Source organism: Tupaia chinensis, unplaced genomic scaffold (genome assembly GCF_000334495.1).
Source record: "Tupaia chinensis unplaced genomic scaffold, TupChi_1.0 Scaffold141231_1, whole genome shotgun sequence".
Classification (NCBI taxonomy): domain Eukaryota; kingdom Metazoa; phylum Chordata; class Mammalia; order Scandentia; family Tupaiidae; genus Tupaia; species Tupaia belangeri.
Window position 1 is genome coordinate 1658898 of NW_006201094.1, and position 18904 is coordinate 1677801.

The following is an 18904-nucleotide window of genomic DNA, read 5'->3' on the forward strand; positions in this document are numbered from 1 at the left end:
CTCCTGGGTAAGGGCAGGCACACCATCCAGATAAGCAGGGTCATTAGACACACGGGCGCCTTGAGTAAGGTGAGCTCTTCTGCATACAGCTCTCTTGGAGACACTTGAGCAATAACACACACAAGCCAAATAGTTTTTGATGATGCACTTGACAGTTTGCACGTGGTTTGTATGTACATAAGTTCACTTCACCCTCACACCCATCCAAGAAAGAACAAGTACTTTACCAATCTCATTTTATAAGTGAAGAAATGGAGGTCCTGAAAAGTTGGTATGCTGTAATGATGTACAGTGAATGAATGTAAAATAAATCCTTCAAATAAATAAATAAATAAAGGACCAGCAGTTAGCATACTGGCTATGTCGCTGGACTCCCACGTGGTCGACTGCAGTTCACATCCCGGACCCGGTGGCTTAAAACTCACACCAGGCGCATGTGCGTGCGTGCGTGCCCAAGATCCTGAGATGAGAACGGAGGAGAAGGGATTGCGGCGTGGCCATCCCCCCTCGGGGTGATTTCTCGCTTTCTGTCTCTCTGTCTCTGTCTGGAGAGCGCACGTACCCTATAGCAAAAAAGAAGAAGAGGGGATGCAGGAGGGTGAGATTCAAGGGGGGGAAGGCAAAAAATTTAATGAATACAAAAATGGAAAATCATCTGTTGATAATGTATATGGTAGTGTCTATGACTGGACCAATATGCAGTGTATTCATTCTGGAAAGTTCACTGTATGTGCTGTATAGATGTGCACTAATTAAATGTAAAAAAAAAAATAAGAAAAATAACTTTAAAAATTAAAAAAAAGAGAAAAGTTAGGGAACCTAAGGTGCTAAGACTAGGAATCCTATCCTAAGTTTTGTCTTGGAATCCCCAAAGTCAACAAGAGTGTTGACACTTGTTTTATTTTTCACTCTGAGTGGATTTTTCCTCTATTCTTCCTCTCACTTTCCTTTTCTCTATTCTCTACCCATCTATTTCGTTCCACTCCCTCCCCTTCCACTCCTCTGCCCACTTTCTCTCATTCTTGCCCAGACGTTGGCCTTGCCAGCAAACTCAGAGAGCACTGCTCCCAGCCAGGCATCCCCAGGTCCGAAGGGTCTGCTGATGGGCTCGGAAAGGCAGACCGCTCTCTTACGTTCCTGGGGTTCTGTTTCTGCTGCCCCCTGAGAACTAGTTAGGAGCAGAGGCAAGGACCTGCAGGGTGGAGGTCAACTCTCTCCTGCCAGGAAAGACTCCACACGGAGGGCGGGTCGAAGTGAGTACAGCAAATACGGGATCTTCCGTAGTATTTAAGACACCACTCTGAGCCCAGGAAACAAACCTCTCTCTACCCCTGCCCCAGCAAGACCCTCTGGCTATGTTTGGGGGAAGAAACTTAAACAGTTTGCTGAATTGGGCTCCTTCTCTTTGAGACTCTGTGGACTGAGCTGTGAATGTCACACCCAGGCCTCTATTCTACAGAGATCTAGTGAGCAAGAGCGCTCACGGGCGTGGTGACTCCTTACAGCAGTTTTTCTCAAAGCACGGCCCCTTCCCACGAGCATCCTCTGAGAATCTGTGAAAAATGCATATTCTTGGGCCCAAATCCAAATCTACTGCACTGAAGCCCTGGGACAGGGCCCTGTAAGTGGTGTCAGTAAGCCCTTTACATGATTCTGACGCCCGTCGCAAGGTGGGAACCGCTGAGTTCAGCCTGAGGCCTGAACGATGGGGACAGTCCTGGGTTGGCTGGGTCGGGTTAGACCCTCGCCCACCCGTGAGCTGAGGCAGACCGCTCTCCTCCACAGGCCCCATTTGCTCACCCGTCGAAGGCGGGAGTCTGACTCCGAGAGCACCAGGCACTCTTCTCAAACCCAATCTTATTTTTTTATCTTTTTGAGAGTTTTTTTTTGCTATAAGGCGCGTGTGCTTGCCAGAAAGACAGAGAGAGACAGAGAGACCAAAATCGAGAAATCACCCCCCAGGGAGGATGGCCACACCGCAATCCCTTCTCCTCCATTCTCCTCTCGGGAACTTGACTCAAACCACAGTCGACTGCATGGGAGTCCAGCGACATAGCCATTACACCAGCTGCGGGTCCCTTCTCACACATTCTGTGAGCCTTCATGAAGTGTGAGTTGAGGCAGCAATGGAGTACATGTCTCCAACCTAACTTCATCCACACGGCTTGCTTTGACTCTCAGTTAATCTCTTGCTTCCTTAAAATCTTCAAGTTTCTTTTCCAGGACTCTCCAGTTAAAGTATAGCTCAATCTTTGAGGAGGTACCTCCACCATCACCCATATCATGATTCCCATGTCAGCTAAGGAGGGACAGGAGGGGACCAGCGGTTGGCGTAATGGCTGTCGCTGGACTCCCATGTAGTCGACTGTGGTTCAAGTCCCAGACCCGGTGGCTTAAACTCACGCTGGGCGCGTGTTTGTGCGTGCCCAAGATCCCAAGAGGAGAATGGAAGAGAAGGGATTGCGGCATGGCCATCCCCTCTGGGGAGTGATTTCTTGCTTTCTGTCTTTTACTATCTTTTTGGCAAGTGCATGCACCCTATAGCAAAAATTTCTAAAAATAAATAAAAAAGCAAGGAGGGACAGGAGGCTCCGGAAAGGAGTGGGGTCCAGAAAACAGGGGTGTCCCTAGTGAAGCAAATCAACGAAGAAACTCCATCCAGTTCCTAATTTCATTGACACCTAGCCCCAGCTCTGTCAGATTTCAAACTGCAGTGCAATTTGTTTTGTTTTGGGACCAGTTATAAGGCTTGTTGCTGTCCTCCCCTCTTACTGCACCACTAAATGGAATATTGAGATTGCTAAATATAAAACGAAGCTAAAACTTCCAAAAGAGGCTGATGTCTTTAAAAATGTGTTGTCATTTGGGCTGATGCATTTACTAGAAACAGTAAAATTGAACCAGAAAGGGATCTTCCATAATTGCCCTTCTGGTCTCTTAAATAGGAATATCCCTTATCCTGTCAGTCATCACACACTAATGGACTCCCTGCCACACAGAGGAACTGGAGGTACAGCAACTAATGAGATAGAAGCTAGCAGTCCTGAGGAATGACCATGTTGTCTAAGTGTTATGGGTGCTTTGAGGAGGCGGTATGAGAACACACACAGGGAAACTCACCTAGTGCCTGGGCCTTGTATTAGCAAAGAGAAGCAATAACCTTGGTGACATTTTTTACCCTAGGATGCAACATACTCTCGTTCACAGCTGCAGCTTTCTCAGATCAGCAGAGGAAGACACCTTCTTCAGAAGGACATTCCCCCTTCCTTCCCAGCTTTCCCTCTCCCTTCCTGTAGAGTCCCTCCAGTGGGAGAGACAGGCATGGATAGTTCACCATTTCAAGGGGAGTGCCGGTGTGTATGCCTGCGGTCTGACAACCAGTCCACATTCTTTTATTTTTAGCTATTAACATGGTTACGGCTTGCTCTTGCATCCACAAAAGCACTGATTTTGAAAGAAGTATGCTGTGAAATAGGTCTCCTTAAACAAATGCATCGTACACGCATTACCGAATTCTTGCAGATGCAAGGCTACGAGGGCACCTAAGACCGGGCCTCCCCCTCCCCGCTGTCCCTGCCATGTACATCTTCCCCCACCATCCCACAATGCAATGACCAGAGAAAGGGCCACCAGGCACCAGACAAGTACACACTTACTGTTGTCCTCAGCAGTACGACATCTGCTTCTTGCAAGGAACACGGGATGCAATTTGCCCAGACGTGCCACGCCGGTCTCCAGTAAAACACCAAGGGAAGGATCCCGAGTGAGAGGATGGATCCAGCAAGGCAGAGAATTTGCCGGCAGCCTTGTGTCTGATAGCCAAATATCTCCTGGGACAGAATCACAATGACTCAGTAAACAACAAGTCAATGAGTGCAATAAACAATAATTGAGCTGACACTGACTTCAGTGGTGCCACCGGGGACAGAGTGCAGGAGATGCAGTGAGTGAGGGGAGGACAGGGTGAGGGGTGGAGCAAGTGAAGAAGGATTCCTGACAAAGACGTGCCAGGCGTGACCCCAGGCCTCCGTGGTATTCAGTCTAACGGAACCCCCAGCTTCCCTGAGCCACGCACTGTGCTAAGTGTTCAGATGTGTTGTCTTGTTTAATTGTCCCCATCACTCCTAGCCTTAAATTCACTCTGAAATAAAATAATAGTAGCCTCACTGGAATGCTTTGGGATTCCACTGCTCTGAGTCACACCAGGCCGGCATGTCTTGAGTTTGATCCATGGCTTTAATAGACATGGTCATAAACCATGTGACAGGAAGGCTGGCTGATGGCAGGAACCAAATAACCTCCTTGGCTGGAGCCTGTAGCCTCATGGCTAGGAGGTTCTAGAACCAGGCCCTGAGTCTGGAGTTAGGATTTGGTGAAGTATTTGATTACCGGAGGATTAACAAGTAAATGCCAATATGCCTTTGGGAGTTTGGGCTAGAGCTGTGTGTTCCCATAGTCCTCCCTTGTTGAGTCACAAAAAGAGTTTTATGTCAAAGGGGAAAACCATAGAGACTGGTTTACTTCAACTCATGCTATTGGCCGCTATGCACCATGAGGAAGTAATACTAGACCCGGAGGATAGAAGTTCTAACAGCACAAGAGTCTCACCTCTACTAAATCTATGATCTAGACAAATTTTTCCCTTCCGAGAAAAGACTAGGGCTGAATGAAAAGCCACTCCTGACTTTTATTGGCTTAGCCGCACAACTTTATCCCACGAAGTCAAAGACATGCGTTACACTGGTTATAAAGGCTAAACCAGAAGGGGCGGAGCCTCTTGGTTAAAAGGACGTTCTCTTGACGAAATGCAATGGAGTCAGAGACCAGCTCCACCACTTACTGGATTCTGACCTTCTGTGAGGTCTGAAACTTCTTTATTCTTTAGTTTGTCACTCAGATCATGGAGGTAGTACCCACCTTACCGGGCCGCTGTGAGCTTTGAATGAGTCCATATGTACAAGGACTATCTATGCATTTCACTTACTGCTGCTGCTGCTGGATCCCCTTTTTCCTGAAATAGACCTGAAGTCCTTCCCCCCAATGTATTACCAGTTAGATCAAAGAATTCCTAGTGTGACTATTTCTGCCCTCCCTAGGCGTGCCTCTTAGGTTAACAAGGAAGGTCAAAAACAAAACTTTAAGGCCACCAGCTTCTCTAGCTCACCTGATAAAGATGACATTATTAGAGAAGCTTCCATGATTCTCAGCTGGAAGCTGCTCTCATGCATCATTGGTCTTTTTATTATTAGCAGTACCACTGACTGTGAGAACGCCAGGCCCAGACAGGGGCACAGGAAGAAAACGCAATGCTCTCTGAAGGGGACCCACATAGGAAGGTTCTGGGTTTGTATCCAGAAACCTCCCTGCGTACCTCCCTAGGGACATACAGGCCCATGGTCTGGGAGTGGCTGAAGCTGTGAGCAGACCATGGTGTCGAGACCCTGTGGGGGTGCTATCTGTGTGTGTGTGTGTGTGTGTGTGTGTGTGTGTGTCTTTCTCACTCATGGGAGAAGTTTTTAAAAACATTTTAGCATGTCTTCTTTATTAGCAGCACCTATTATTAGGTGCCAATTTGCTTCCTTATGTATTGCCCACATTTGGCATCACTTCAAAAAAGTGTTCACAGTAACTCTGAAGTACAAGCGCTTGACCGATTTTGCCAAGTAGAAAGCATACCCTGACATGAAGACTCTTCTGCCCAAACTGTTGGTCTCCAGAGGCCGCAGCGGGAACGGCTGTATCCCCTCCTCATGCCTGCAGCACTGCCTTGTTAAGCCCACCCTGGGCTGCCTCAGTCTTCATTGCCTGCCTTTCCTGAGCACACCCACCATATTTTCCCATGTGCTTTTCCTTGTCACTACCCTTTAGCATAGAACAGCCTCTAACCTTCAATCCAGGCATTTTTTCATATTTTAAAATGTCAAATTTAAAAGTTCCCTTATAGAGTCAGCAGGTAGCGTGGAGGTTAAGGTGATGGATCCCCATGGCCGGCTGGGCAGTTCAAATCCTGGACCCAGTGGCTTGAGAATCACGCCAGGCTCATGCGCAGGCATGCCCCAAATCCCGAGAGGAAAATGGGAGAGAGAGGATTGTGGCATGGTCATCTCCTCCATAGGGTGATTTCTTACTTTCCCTCTCTCCGGTAAGCACATGTGCTCTATAATAAAAAACTAAAAAAATTTCCATATATTGCCAGTCAGCTGAACCCCCGCGCGAAATGCCTGAATACCCTGTTCCACTGCACAGACCACTCTGTTACCATGCATCCCATGGCTATGCAGTGAGAGCCCTAAGTGGTTGCCAAAGTTTCTTCACATTCATTACCAATAAAAGGAGGCAGGGGCCCAGCAGTTAGCATAATGGCTATGTCGCTGGACTCCCACGTAGTCGACTGCTGTTCGTGTCCTGGGCCCGGTGGCTTAAAACTCATGCCGGGCGCGTGTGCGTGTGTGCCCAAGATCCTGAGAGGAGAATGGAGGAGAAGGGATTGTGGCGTGGCCATCCCCCGTGGGGGGTGATTTCTCGCTTTCTGTCTCTCCATCTCTCTGTCTGGCGAGCACACGCACCCTATAGCAAAAACCCCTAAAAAAAAAAAAAAAAAGGCAGGAATTATCTTCATCCTCTAGATAAGAAAATTAAAATTTAAATGTTATTATATATAATAGTTATTCATAGCAACTAATTATTATTGACAATAACACTTGTAGCTAAATTGGACCCTTAAAATCCCTTCACTAAGCACTTGACACATATTTTTCTACTCAGTTGAAAAAGATGAAATAAGCTTCCCAAGACACAAAGCTCGCGAGCAGCTCAGAGCTGGACCTCCAGTCTAGGCCTTGTAGCACTTAGAAGATAATGTGAGCTGGCCGTGTCTGCTCTAAGCCTCCTCTTCCTTCTGTCTTTAATTTTAGATAGATTTAACAAAAGCTTACTAAGGCTCCCTCTAATTGCAAGCATGTGCTAGGCCCAGAGATGAATGAGACCATGTCTTTAGCCTCAAGGAATTCATTAGTTTAGTGAAGGAGAGAGACACACGAGCAGTAAGATTAAGCAAGGTGAGAGCAATGAAAGGATTACATAGAAGGATGACTGTACAACTTGCCATCTGGATGGGGTGTTATTAATCAGGACACTTGGGCTCAGCCCGGTAGCGTAGTTGGTGGCAAACTGAAATGCGGTGCTGAAGGCCATGTGGCTGCCCCCCCCCCACCCGGTTCAGACCCCCAGTAGGCTCAAAGATATGACAGGTATGTGTATGTGCCCAGGATCTTCACAGATCAGAGGTTCAGGGAGGTGGGGTCACAGCATGACAAGACCGTGTTAAGGGTGCTTCTCTCTCTCTCGTATGTACTCTCTATCATGAATAAAATTAATAGGCATCACATAATAATAATAGCAGAGTAGACCGGAAGTGTCCCAGGTGAATATCTCTCGTTATACCAGAGTGCTACTCCAACAGCTTCCCTGCTCCCAGTCTGGTGATACCATAACACCACTTAGAGGCTCATGGCCCTCATAATACATTGCTCAATTTTCTGTAGAAAGAGTGAAATAATGTGGACTAGGAGTGTTCAATTATTGCTTATTGAAGTGAGTTGAATTGTACTGACTTGAAGTGAATTGCATTGCAGGGACTATTAACAGAATTGGATTTAAAATTACAAAAATTAGCCTGCTGCTGTTATTATCATTCTGTGGCAATTTACTCCTGCCTTTATGGGTGCCTCCGTGTCCCTGAAATGCTTGAGGGAACTGTCTGCTGCCTTGTACGCTGCCCACACTTACGTCCCACAGAAAAGGGATCACTCAGCTGAAAAAGAGTGTTGGGGAAAGGCCAAAAGAATATTATGCAAATAATTAAACTCAGGACAAAATGTGTATTACAGAAGAGCATACCGTCCTTTTCTTTATCCTACTCCAACCCACACCTTCTTCTCTGTTCTTGGACATTCAGGTTCTTTGATTTTTTTTCCCTTGAGAGAGAGAATTTTTTTTGTCATAGGACACATATATTTGCCAGAGAGAGAAAGACAAAAAGTGAGAAATCACCCCTCAGGAGGATTATCACACCATAATCCCTTCTTCTCCATTCTCCTTTTGGGAATTTGGGCACTCACTCACACAAGCCTTATGTGAGTTTCAAGCCACCGGGTCCAGGACTAGAACTGCAGGCAAGTACGTGGGAGTCCAGCAACATAACCATTTCGCCACTTGCTGTCTCCCATCCAGGTTCTTAGCATCCCTGAGGGCTCAAACATTGGCTTTCAAGTATCCAGGTATTTCCCCTACTGAACGCTTATGCCCGAGAAGACGAACTGATCCGCGCAAAGCAGTGGTTCGAACTACCTCAGTTATCAGAATCCTCTCGGAATCTACAGATCCTGATTTTTTCAACATATTAATTTATTCAAACAAATGACAATAAAAACGTATTGGCCTGGGAGCCATTTAGTCTCTGTAAGACAATTTTGCACTTCTCTATAGGAGTCATTAAATATTTGAAAATTTTAAGAGATTCCATTTTTTAGAATTATTTTAACTTTATTTATTTACTTATGTATCCACTTTAATTTTACCAGAGAGGAGCAGAGTAAGAGAACGAGAGAGAGAGGGAACGCAAGAAAGCAACCACCAGGTCCGGGACTCGAACTGTGGTTGGCCATGTGGAAGTCCAGCACCCTTAACCACTACACCATCTGCCGGTCCCAAAAGATTCCATTTTTAAAAGGTTACCTCCTTGGGGCCAGCTGGTAGCACAGTGGTAACTCAATGCGCTGCAATGCTAGGCCCACCTGGGAAAGCCCCTGGTTCACATCCCAAGGTCTCCCTTTACATGCTGGGCCCGTGTCCTTGATTTGGACTCTGAGGCTGAGGTGGATCATAGTGTGAAGACCCTCTTGGGAGTACCTGTCTCTCTTTCTCTCTGTCAGAAGAAATAAACTTTAAAACTCACAAAAAAAATTTACCTCTCTGAAGACCATCCCTTTTCCCTTATTCATACATTTTCAATGTGAAGAGAACGCTTCGCTGTAATTTCCACACAGTATGAATTCCGTTAATGAATGCAAGTTGCCTCTCTGCTTACCCCAACCCAGTACCTTTTAGATACTGCCTCAATAGGTTCTTTTTGCCACTCTTCAGTGCTGAAGGATCATTTCTTAAGCTCATCCAGAAATCTTAAACAGGAAGCTCCAAAGATATCATTAAATAAGGGCCTGCAGAGAGATTCTTTGTTGGCCTGGTAAGCATATCTTAAAACTTTAAATTGGTCCCCTAGTTATTTTCACATAAAACGTATGATTTCTACTTTTTCTTTAAAATAAAACAGAAATGAAGATAATATTGTGCCTCAAATTCTTGCACTAGAAGAATTGGCAGTAGAGCACCAGAGACACATACAAAATACCCTAAGAAATAACCCAAACCCATAGGAGAAATAACCCATTGGAGAAGAGGATGTCCCGTGGTCTGTCTACACAATGGGATTTTATACCACACTTCAAACAACTGCTGGCCAACTCCAGCAACACAAAAAAATACGGATGATTCTGAGTAACAGGAAGGATTACAACAGCATAATAACCATTTGGGATTTTGTTTTGTTTTGTTTTGTTTTGTTTTGTTTGCCATAGGGCATGCGTGCTCACTGAAGAGAGACAGAGAAAAGGAAAGTGAGAAATCACCCCCCAGGGGGATGGCCATGCCACATCCCTTCTCCTCCATTCTCCTCTCGGGATTTAGGGCAGGCACGCACACTCTCTCGGTGTGATTCCCGCACTGCTGGGTCTGGGACCCAGACCACACAGTTGGCCATGTGGGAGTCCAGCACCTTAACCCTCATGCTACCTGCTGGCCCCATGGTAACCTTTAATAAAGTTAAAACCAACTAAAATTGAATATATATTTTTAGAGTGCACCTAGGTAAAAGAAAACTTTATAGAAAGAGAAATGAAAGAACAGACACAGGATGTAGGACAATGCTTACGTCTATCGAGGAAGGCAGGGGAGGGTGAGAGGCTGCACTGTTAAAGGCAGGTCATTGTCAAGGTCCTAGGTGTTCTTGGGGTCATCACGGGGCTAATTAACTAACTAAACTAACTCAGTTAACCCAATGCAGCACGGGCAAGTTACACGAATGTGTCAGGAACCCAAGGGTATGAAAATTTAACTGTGAAGACCGGTGTCTCAGGAGAAGGAAGGAAATAACAACCAGAAGCAGTAAGAGATACCCCTGTTCAACTGAGCGGGGGCTCTCCCACTTCCCAAGGTCCCAATCATGCCTTATTTTTCCCCAACTCTGAGGCTACATGTCAGGTTCCACGTCATCTTTTATAGGGCTGTTCAGTGGGGTTATAGCCTGCCCCTGTGAGCCAGTAGTTCTCAATGAGGAGTTATTTTGTCTCCTTGGAGACATTGATGAATGTCTGGAAATATTTTTGGTCAGTCTCAATTGAGTGACTTGCTTCTGGCACGTGGTGGGCAGAGACCAGGAATATGGCGAGCCATCCCATGTTGCAGAAGACAGCCCCCTCTTACTCCCCGCGGCAAAAAGTCATCTGGCCCATAGAAGCGCCGGTGCGGATAAACCCCTCCAGAGTACTTTAGTTTTCCCACCTAACCAAGTAGATCTCTAAGTCCTAGTGCCTAGGATGGCATCCGGGGCACCCAGAGAGCCAGAAAAGTTTGATGTTGGCGTAATGAAGAGGAGAGTCAAGCTATTGCCAAGTTCAGCGGTGGTCAAAATGCAGCCAGTAACAGTAACTCATGTCAGTTCAGGAAACTGAGATAAGAGGAAGCGAACTGCTCACACGATCTACACCTTCCTCTCTACCCAACCTGCTCATGGGCCACCTCCCCCCCACCACCACCAGCCACAAGACCCTTCCATTTCCTCCCGTCTCTTTGTCTGGCCTGACAGTCTTCCCATGGCTGGCTACTTCTTATCCTTTTAAACCTCCCTTCAATGTTTCCTTCTTTGAGAGATATTAGCCCAACCCACTATAGAATTAAGCCCTTGATCTCAGGCCTTTCATAGCCATTTTGTAGCATTTTCACAATTTGAAATTTGTATTCTTTGCTTGCTTTCCCAGTTCTTTCCTCCTTCTTAAGCTTTACCTTCTGTGAGATGGGAACCCATTCGAGTTTGTTTCTTCCAATACTGTTTACCCAGTGCCTCATACAGTATCTGCAAGTGGTGGGCACCCAGCAGATGTTTAATGAGGCAGTAAATAAATGAGTGATTGGGCCAAAGGAAAGAGGAAAGGAAGGACGGAAGAAAAGTGGAAGGTAGAGGGAGGGATGAAGGGAAGGAAAGAGAGAGGGAGTGGAAAATTAGAAAATCTTTACTCTGCTTGATGCTAGCCCAACAAACTTAACTTTTTTTTTTTTCTTGGACTCTAAAACTTCCATCAGGCCCCTGGCAGGGAAAACAATAACATAAGCAACCCCCGGGTACTGCTCTGTGCCTTTGGTCATGAGGAAACGCTGACTAGTCTCATTGTCCCCATTCCACTCAAGTGACTCTCTGAGGCTAGGTTTCTCATATGATCGGGCACGGTTTTGCTTTTTCTTCCTCTTTATAGTCTGTCTCCAGGGTTCAAAAAGATGCTAAAGATAAGACTGAGTGTCACCAACTCCCTACCTCCAACAGAACCAAGCCAAAGGTCTGACTGGAAGGGACAGACTGGTTTGGACGTCTGCTGCTCAGGCTCCTGCTCTGACCTTGGTGTAAACTGTGCCCATTCCAAGCTTGCACAGTACTTTACACGAGAAATTCATTCTTAAAAACGCTCCAGCACTATCCACTTCACACCTGAGTCCCACTTCCATTAATACTATCTGCATCCACTGAGCAGTTATATGCGTGGGCCTTGAGGGTTCCTGAAGAGCTAAGGGGCCTGGCTTCATGGAGGACAGTTGGAATGTCACTTAACACAGTTCCATGCCTGGCTTTGGAATATCATTTCTCCCTCATACCCAGCTTTGGAATGTCACCGTGTAGTCATCGACTCCCCAGTTCTCCTGCCACAGTTTCACTGCATACAATTGCTATGGGGACAGCAGAATGACATCTGTGCTGGGTGTCGAGCCTGGAAATTAAGGAAATGATCACAAAAGTGTTTTGGGGGCTGCGTCTCCAGCATCAAGCCTTCAAAGTATCTTTGCTTCAGTTTGATTCAAACTGCCTACTAAGTCTAAGACCGTGGGTAAGGTATGTCTGCTGGAGATAAATTTCCCACCCTCAAGGTGCTGACAGGAGAGATGTTCAATTAAAAAATAGCTATAATTCAGGATAGAAAATATTAAGTGCCGAATGAAAAGCACAAGGGAAAAAATTAGTTTCAAATGATGGAGCGATCCCACCAAGATGATAATTAGGAAAAGCTTTCCAGGAGAATTGTTGCTTAAAATTGACTTGGAGAGAATTGGTAGAATTTTAATAGTTAGAGAAAGCGGATAAGAGCACTCCGAGTGGAAGACCTAGCCTTGAGCAAAAGTGCTGAGTCTAGAAATGTTTGGAAATATTGAAGGCCAAAATGTCAGTCTGACATACTCCAGGAGGTCAGCATATGGCAGTGTTGCAATTAACCCGGTCATGTACGGTTAGGTAAGCACCTTAGGGTGGGACAATGGGGTTCTAGGTCATGTACGTTATGTCAGCTGGTGACTGGCCAAAAGAAAATTTAGAATCCTTAAAAACTGTACCTCCAATGCCCCCCTTCCACAACCAGTAGGTGGACCCCTCAGGATCTCCTGAAAGTTAGTGTCCCCAGGAAAAGTCAAGGGCAAAGGCCACTGTCTATGGCTAGTCCAGCAGGACAGCAAGCTAGTTGTGGAGGTGCACGCAACACCTGTGCTTAGAGCTGAGTCACCTTTCCTTTTCTCAGACCAGGATCCTGTCATTCTGGGCTAAGAAAACTCTTCCTCGTCACACAGGTTGGCTGGCAGAAAACAATCTGTCTTACCTGTCAGTGGCAGGTAAGGTGGTAACACCCTGCCCTGTGGATAATCGTTCACCCTAACTTAATCTAAAACTCAAAAAAACACATGGTTCATATGAATCATAACATTAAATTCTAGTTACCTGAAATATATGTTTATCCACATGCTATTTTAATTCTCACAACAAAATATACCTCTGTATAAAAGGTAACATTTGCAGTGTGTCAGAATACGAAACGTAAGATTCGGGAAGTTAGAAAAGGTACCCAGAGTCACCCAGCTGGTGGCTAACAAAACTAGGTCTTCCTGATTTAAAACTCTTTCCACCCAGCAAGGTTGCTTCCCATGAAGACACCCTCTCCTCGTTCTGTGTTGAAGGATGGCAATGCCGAGCACCTGCTGATGGTTCCCTTTGGAGTAAATGGGTGTGCTGCCCAGACAAGTTCTTGGGTTCTCCTTAAACAGGTTTTCACAAGCCAAAAAGTGCAGAGTGAGAGGAACTAGGCCAGAGGACTCCACCCAACAGCCTGATGGGGTTTCTGCAGGCAATGTCCTCATCTCTCGGTCTGGCAGTCTTGGGCAAGAGGCATTTTCTAGATTACTTTGTGATGCTGAGATTGAAGTGAAAGCTCTTGCTGGTGACATCTTTGCTCTTTCCTTGGCTTTTCCTTGATGACAGGCGCATCTTCTGTTATTAGTAACAACTCCTAGTCAGCACCACCTGAGATTATGCTAATACGGGGATTCTTGGTGGGTCCCTAGACAGCCTCAGGATAGGAGTTCCCACCCAGAAGAGGGGACCCTGTGTTTAGAGGGTTGGAACTTTCAGCCCAACCCTCCTGACCTCAGGATAGGGGAGAGAAGGGCTGGAAACTGAGTTCAGTCACCAGTGGCCAATAACTTAACCCATCAGCCTCCATAATAAAACCTCCACAACAACCCTAAGTAATGAGGCTCAGAGAGCTTCAGAGTTGACAAACTTGTCCACATGCCAGAAGGTGTACCCCAAGTCTACAAAGACAGAAGCTTCCATGCTAGGAAACTTTCTAGACCTTACCCTATCCATCTCTTCAGCTGACTGTCCATTCAGGTTCTTTATAATAAACCAAAAATAGTAAGTGAAGTGTTTTCCAAAGTTTTGTAGGCCATTCCAGCAAATTATTAACCCAGAAAGGATGGGGAATAGGGGGACACTCCTCTTTGTAGCCAAGACATACAGAAATGTGAATAACTTAGAAACCCAGTATTTGTGACCAGTGTCTCAAGGGGAAAAATCTTGTGGAAAAGAGCTTTTAAACCTGTAGAATCTGACCCTAACTCTGAGCAGTTAATGTCAGAATTGCATTGAATTCTAGAACACCCAGTTGGTGTCCAGAGAATTGGAGAATTGGTTGGTGTCAGACAGAGGGGAAAAAAAAACATATTTGGTGTCAACAGTTTTATGAATAAAATCAGGTCAACATTGAGAGAAATAAGACACTAGTAGCACAGACGGGCCATTATCTGGGACTGCCACCTTGTCTTGGCAGCCTCCTCACTGCACAGTCTAATGAGGATGCAAGACGGGAGAAAAGACAACGCATTTAAAGACCCAACACCGGTTCGAGACCTCATTCTACCACTGACTAATTTCATTATCTGGAAGTCACTATCCCATCTCCAAGACAACAATTCCAATGACTACCTCACAAAACTGTTAAGAGAATGAGATAACAGTTATGAAAGTGCTAGTGGAATATAAACTCTAACTAGTATGAGGGGAATTAGACTTAAGGCTGATTGATAAACCCTCAGTGACACCCCGACATGCTTGGCTTCCCTTTATCATTCAGTTCTTACTTTCCCTAACCACGCAGACTAAAGATGCTACCAGTCACCCTCTACCAGATCATTCTATCTGTAATCTTCATGAGCCCTTCTCTCTGTGTGATAGTTTTCATTCTTGTTATTTTTTGTGATCAGTTACTAGAAGATAAGTTTCAGAAGAGAAGTTCTTCAGTTTGTCTTGTTGGTTACTGAATTTCTGGCACCCCGTAGTCCCAAAAAGTATTTTGGGGATGAATGAGTGGCTGAGATTGCTTTGTAGGGAAGAGACTAGAATATCACCAAACTGGTAAATAGAGAAGCCTAAAACGATGATTAGACTGTGAGCACCTGATGACTGTGTAGAAAACATCCAGCCAAATTCATTGCTGTTTCAGAGAAGAAAACTGAAATCGGAAAATAATTCTTGAACGAGGACACAGAGAGAAAGCATAGGAAAGCGATGATTTCCTTCCAAAGACTTGCTTCCGCCCTGACAGTGGAGAATTTGTCCTGACAATAAACATTATCCCTCAACATTATGATGTATCTTTATCCCCAAATATCATAATTTATCAGTTACCAGAGGATTTTGGAAAATGAAAAACCTATCATGAACTCTGAGAGAGGGAAGAATCAAAGACAACCTGATCATAAATAATTTCTACAACGTTCGTAAAAAATGTGCTCCTGGCTCCCACACTCCAAAAAAGCAAATGCAATTTCCTGGGGAAGCCTGGTCCATTTTCAGACGATCCAACTAATACCTACACTGTGTGCCAGACATTGGGCTAATGCCCAGAAAGAGGGACTCAGAGCTCTCGCCCCATCACACACCAACGCACACAAACATGTTCCTCTCAACCAGAACGACTTCTCTTCCATCTGCTTCATATATGGTCTTCCACGGGAAGTCTGTGCCTACATCAGGGTGTGCTTGCCTGTGGTCTGGGCCAGCAGAGACCGAGATGGAGCACAGCATGAAGACGGTGTTGAGAGTGCCTGCCTCTGTGTCGCTAGCTCATTCATGAAATAAGGAAATGATACACTTAAAAAGTAGCTTGTTTGTGTATATAAAATCATTTTGAAAATCATACTCTTCCCAAGCTTTCCTGTTGAGATAACCTGACATTGCTTCCCTGTAAATGAAGTTGGTAGAAAAAGGGAGAGGAAAACATGCCGTAGAAAGACAGTGCCCACCTTTTCAGGAAGAGTAGCCCATTCTTAGCATTGCAGAAGATGCAAAGGTAAGAGATAAACCATTAAAACCACTTTTGAAAGCACTTTGGCCTGACACAGTAAGGTTGGAGATATACATTCTTCAGGACCCAGCAATTCCACTCTAGGTATGTTCTCTACAAACATGGACACATGTACCAGCATATGCCAACAAGAAAAATTTAAAGTTGCAAATAATCCAAAAGTCCATCAACAATGAAACCAATTTTTAAAAGTGTGGCATTAAAATAACATATTCATTGTAGCCATTCTCTATAGAGAACATACCTAGAGTAGAATTGCTGGGTCATGCAGAATGTGTATCTTTAACTTTACTGTGTCGGCCCAAACTGCTTTCAAAAGTGGTTTTAATCATTTATCTCTTACCTTTGCATCTTTGTTATTATTATTTCTAAATTTATTTATATTTTTCCCCAAGGCTAATGGTTGTCTTTTGTTGTTATCTGTAAAACATTATGAATGAAATGAGTAACTGAATTATGAAATAATACAGATATAGTAAGACTATAGTAAGCATAAGAAAAATTCAAAAGAATATAGTTAGTGTGATTTCTGTACTATGAACTTCAAAAGTCACTGTTATGAGAAGCATATACAGTATAGCCTTTTGACCGGAACCGCCATCTTTCAGTAATTAACCAAAATGACGAACACAAAGAGAAAGAGGAGAGGCACCCGATATATGTTTTCTAGGCCTTTTAGAAAACATGGAGTGGTTCCTTTGGTGACATATATGCGAATCTACAAGAAAGGTGATATTGTAGACATCAAGGGAATGGGTACTGTACAAAAAGGAATGCCCCACAAATGTTACCATGGCAAAACTGGAAGAGTCTACAATGTTACCCAGCATGCTGTTGGCATTGTTGTGAACAAAGAAGTTAAGGGCAAGATTCTTGCCAAGAGAATCAATGTGCATACCGAGCATATTAAACATTCTAAGAGCAGAGATAGCTTCCTAAAACGTGTGAAGGAAAATGACCAGAAAAAGAAAGAAGCCAAAGAGAAAGGTACCTGGGTTCAACTGAAGCGCCAGCCTGCTCACCCAGAGAAGTACACTTTGTGAGAACCAATGGAAAGGAGCCTGAGCTGCTGGAACCTATTCCCTATGAATTCATGGCATAATGGGTGTTAAAAATAAACTAATATGTGATATATATATGTATATATACGTATATACATATATATATATGTATATACGTATATATATTTTTTTTAAAAAAAGAAGCATATACAGTATCAAAAAAAAAAAAAAAACCACTTTAAGGCAATAATATAGTAATTCCCAAAACCATGTGGGAAGTTGATTCCCGGGTAGGCTGGGGAAAAATAACAAGGACGGGTTGTAGTTAGGGAGGGCCTGGGGGGCGCCTCTGGGATTCTAACAATGATCTGTTGCTTTCTGACTTAGACAATAACCATAGGTTTTTGGTTTATTATTAAATTGGTTGCTCTATTTTTATTTTTTGAACATACATATTACGTATCCAAAAGATGCCACATATTCTCAAAGGACTGAGATCTCCTTTTGCTTATAGCAACCATATTAGTTTTTGCTGGTCATGTGAGTTCCTGGAACCATAGCAGTAAACCTAAGACTTACCCTGAGTCATGACCCTGAGGTGTACCATCACTGGGGTAGGAAGAAAGGAAATAGAACTTGGAGACAGGGCTCTAGTCTAAATTCTGGTCCTAGCGATCTAGCCCTACCTGGGCCTTTTTCTCCATCTGTAACAGAGAAAGTTAAATCACATGTTCTCTTGGATCCTTCTGTATTTTGATACCTCTCTTTCTTATGTATTGTCATAGTAAGCCTTCTGAGTATCACCTATATGACAGCTTGCAACCCCCTGCATACGTAAGGCCATAAATCTTGTTCATGAAGATGCCTGCCTTGACTTCAAAGCTGCCCATCTAGCCCTCACTCAAGTGTCTAATTGACTTTAAGGGAAAATAAAGAATGATTTCATTCGCACCATTTGGGCAAATTGTTGCTAACGTGTTGTACAGACCCCCTGCTTGAAGGCTCGCAGAGAGCCTCTGGGAAAAGGAACATGTCACATGCAAGAAGCCTGGTGCTTGGCCCCAGGAATGAGAGCTAGCATGATACTGTGTGGCTCTATGGCCACTGTGTCATACTAATCAACTGGAGGGCAGAATTACTGTGTCTGCCAAGACTACTTGGTTCATTTCTACTTGTTCACAAATATTTGGACTTGTGCACAACCTTGGGGAAGGTTTCTTGAAATTCTTAAGATGTCACCATCAAGTCATGATGCAGATTCTGGTTTTGAGTGACAGAAAGAGTCTTATGTTCTGCTGGAGAATTTCAAGCAAATGGACTGTAGTGGCAAATAGTAAAATTGGATGGGTTAAAAAGAAATGAATGACCTGAGAAGAACAGAAAACTGTTGAAGAGAATAGAGGGGCATAAAATATTAATAGATCAAGATTTCAAACTTCTTGGGAACCAGCAGTTAGCGTAATGGCTATGTCGCTAGACTCCCACGTAGTCGACCACGGTTCGCGTCCCGGACCCGGTGGCTTAAAACTCACGCTGGGCGCGTGTGCGTGCGTGCCGAAGATCCCGAGAGGAGAATGGAGGAGAAGGGATTGTGGCGTGACCATCCCCCCTGGGGGGTGATTTCTCGCTTTCTGTCTCTCTGTCTCTCTCTGTCTGTCTAGCGAGCGCATCCACCCTATAGCGAAAATCTCTCCAAAAAAAAAAAAAAGATTTCAAACTTCTTCAAATGTCCTGGGATGCCTGCCCTACCAATTGTAGAGAGTATTCAGGACATTAAATGCTGGATCAGATAACACCCTCCTGGTGTTATACATATATGTGTGTGTGTGTGTGTGTGTGTGTGTGTGTGTGTGTGTGTATTTATATATGCTGGTTCTTTCTACCTAGCTCTTT

General features: G+C 44.6%; 1 protein-coding gene across 1 annotated transcript in view; it reads right to left on the reverse strand.

Annotated features, from left to right (window-relative positions):
• ATP13A4 (ATPase 13A4) overlaps positions 1-18904 on the reverse strand; it is a 168342-nt gene that overhangs the window by 127224 nt on the left and 22214 nt on the right. The window contains exon 2 of the mRNA XM_027766130.1: positions 3657-3830. Within this exon, the coding sequence (XP_027621931.1) occupies positions 3657-3830 (174 nt within the window). The remainder of the gene's footprint in view (positions 1-3656; positions 3831-18904) is intronic.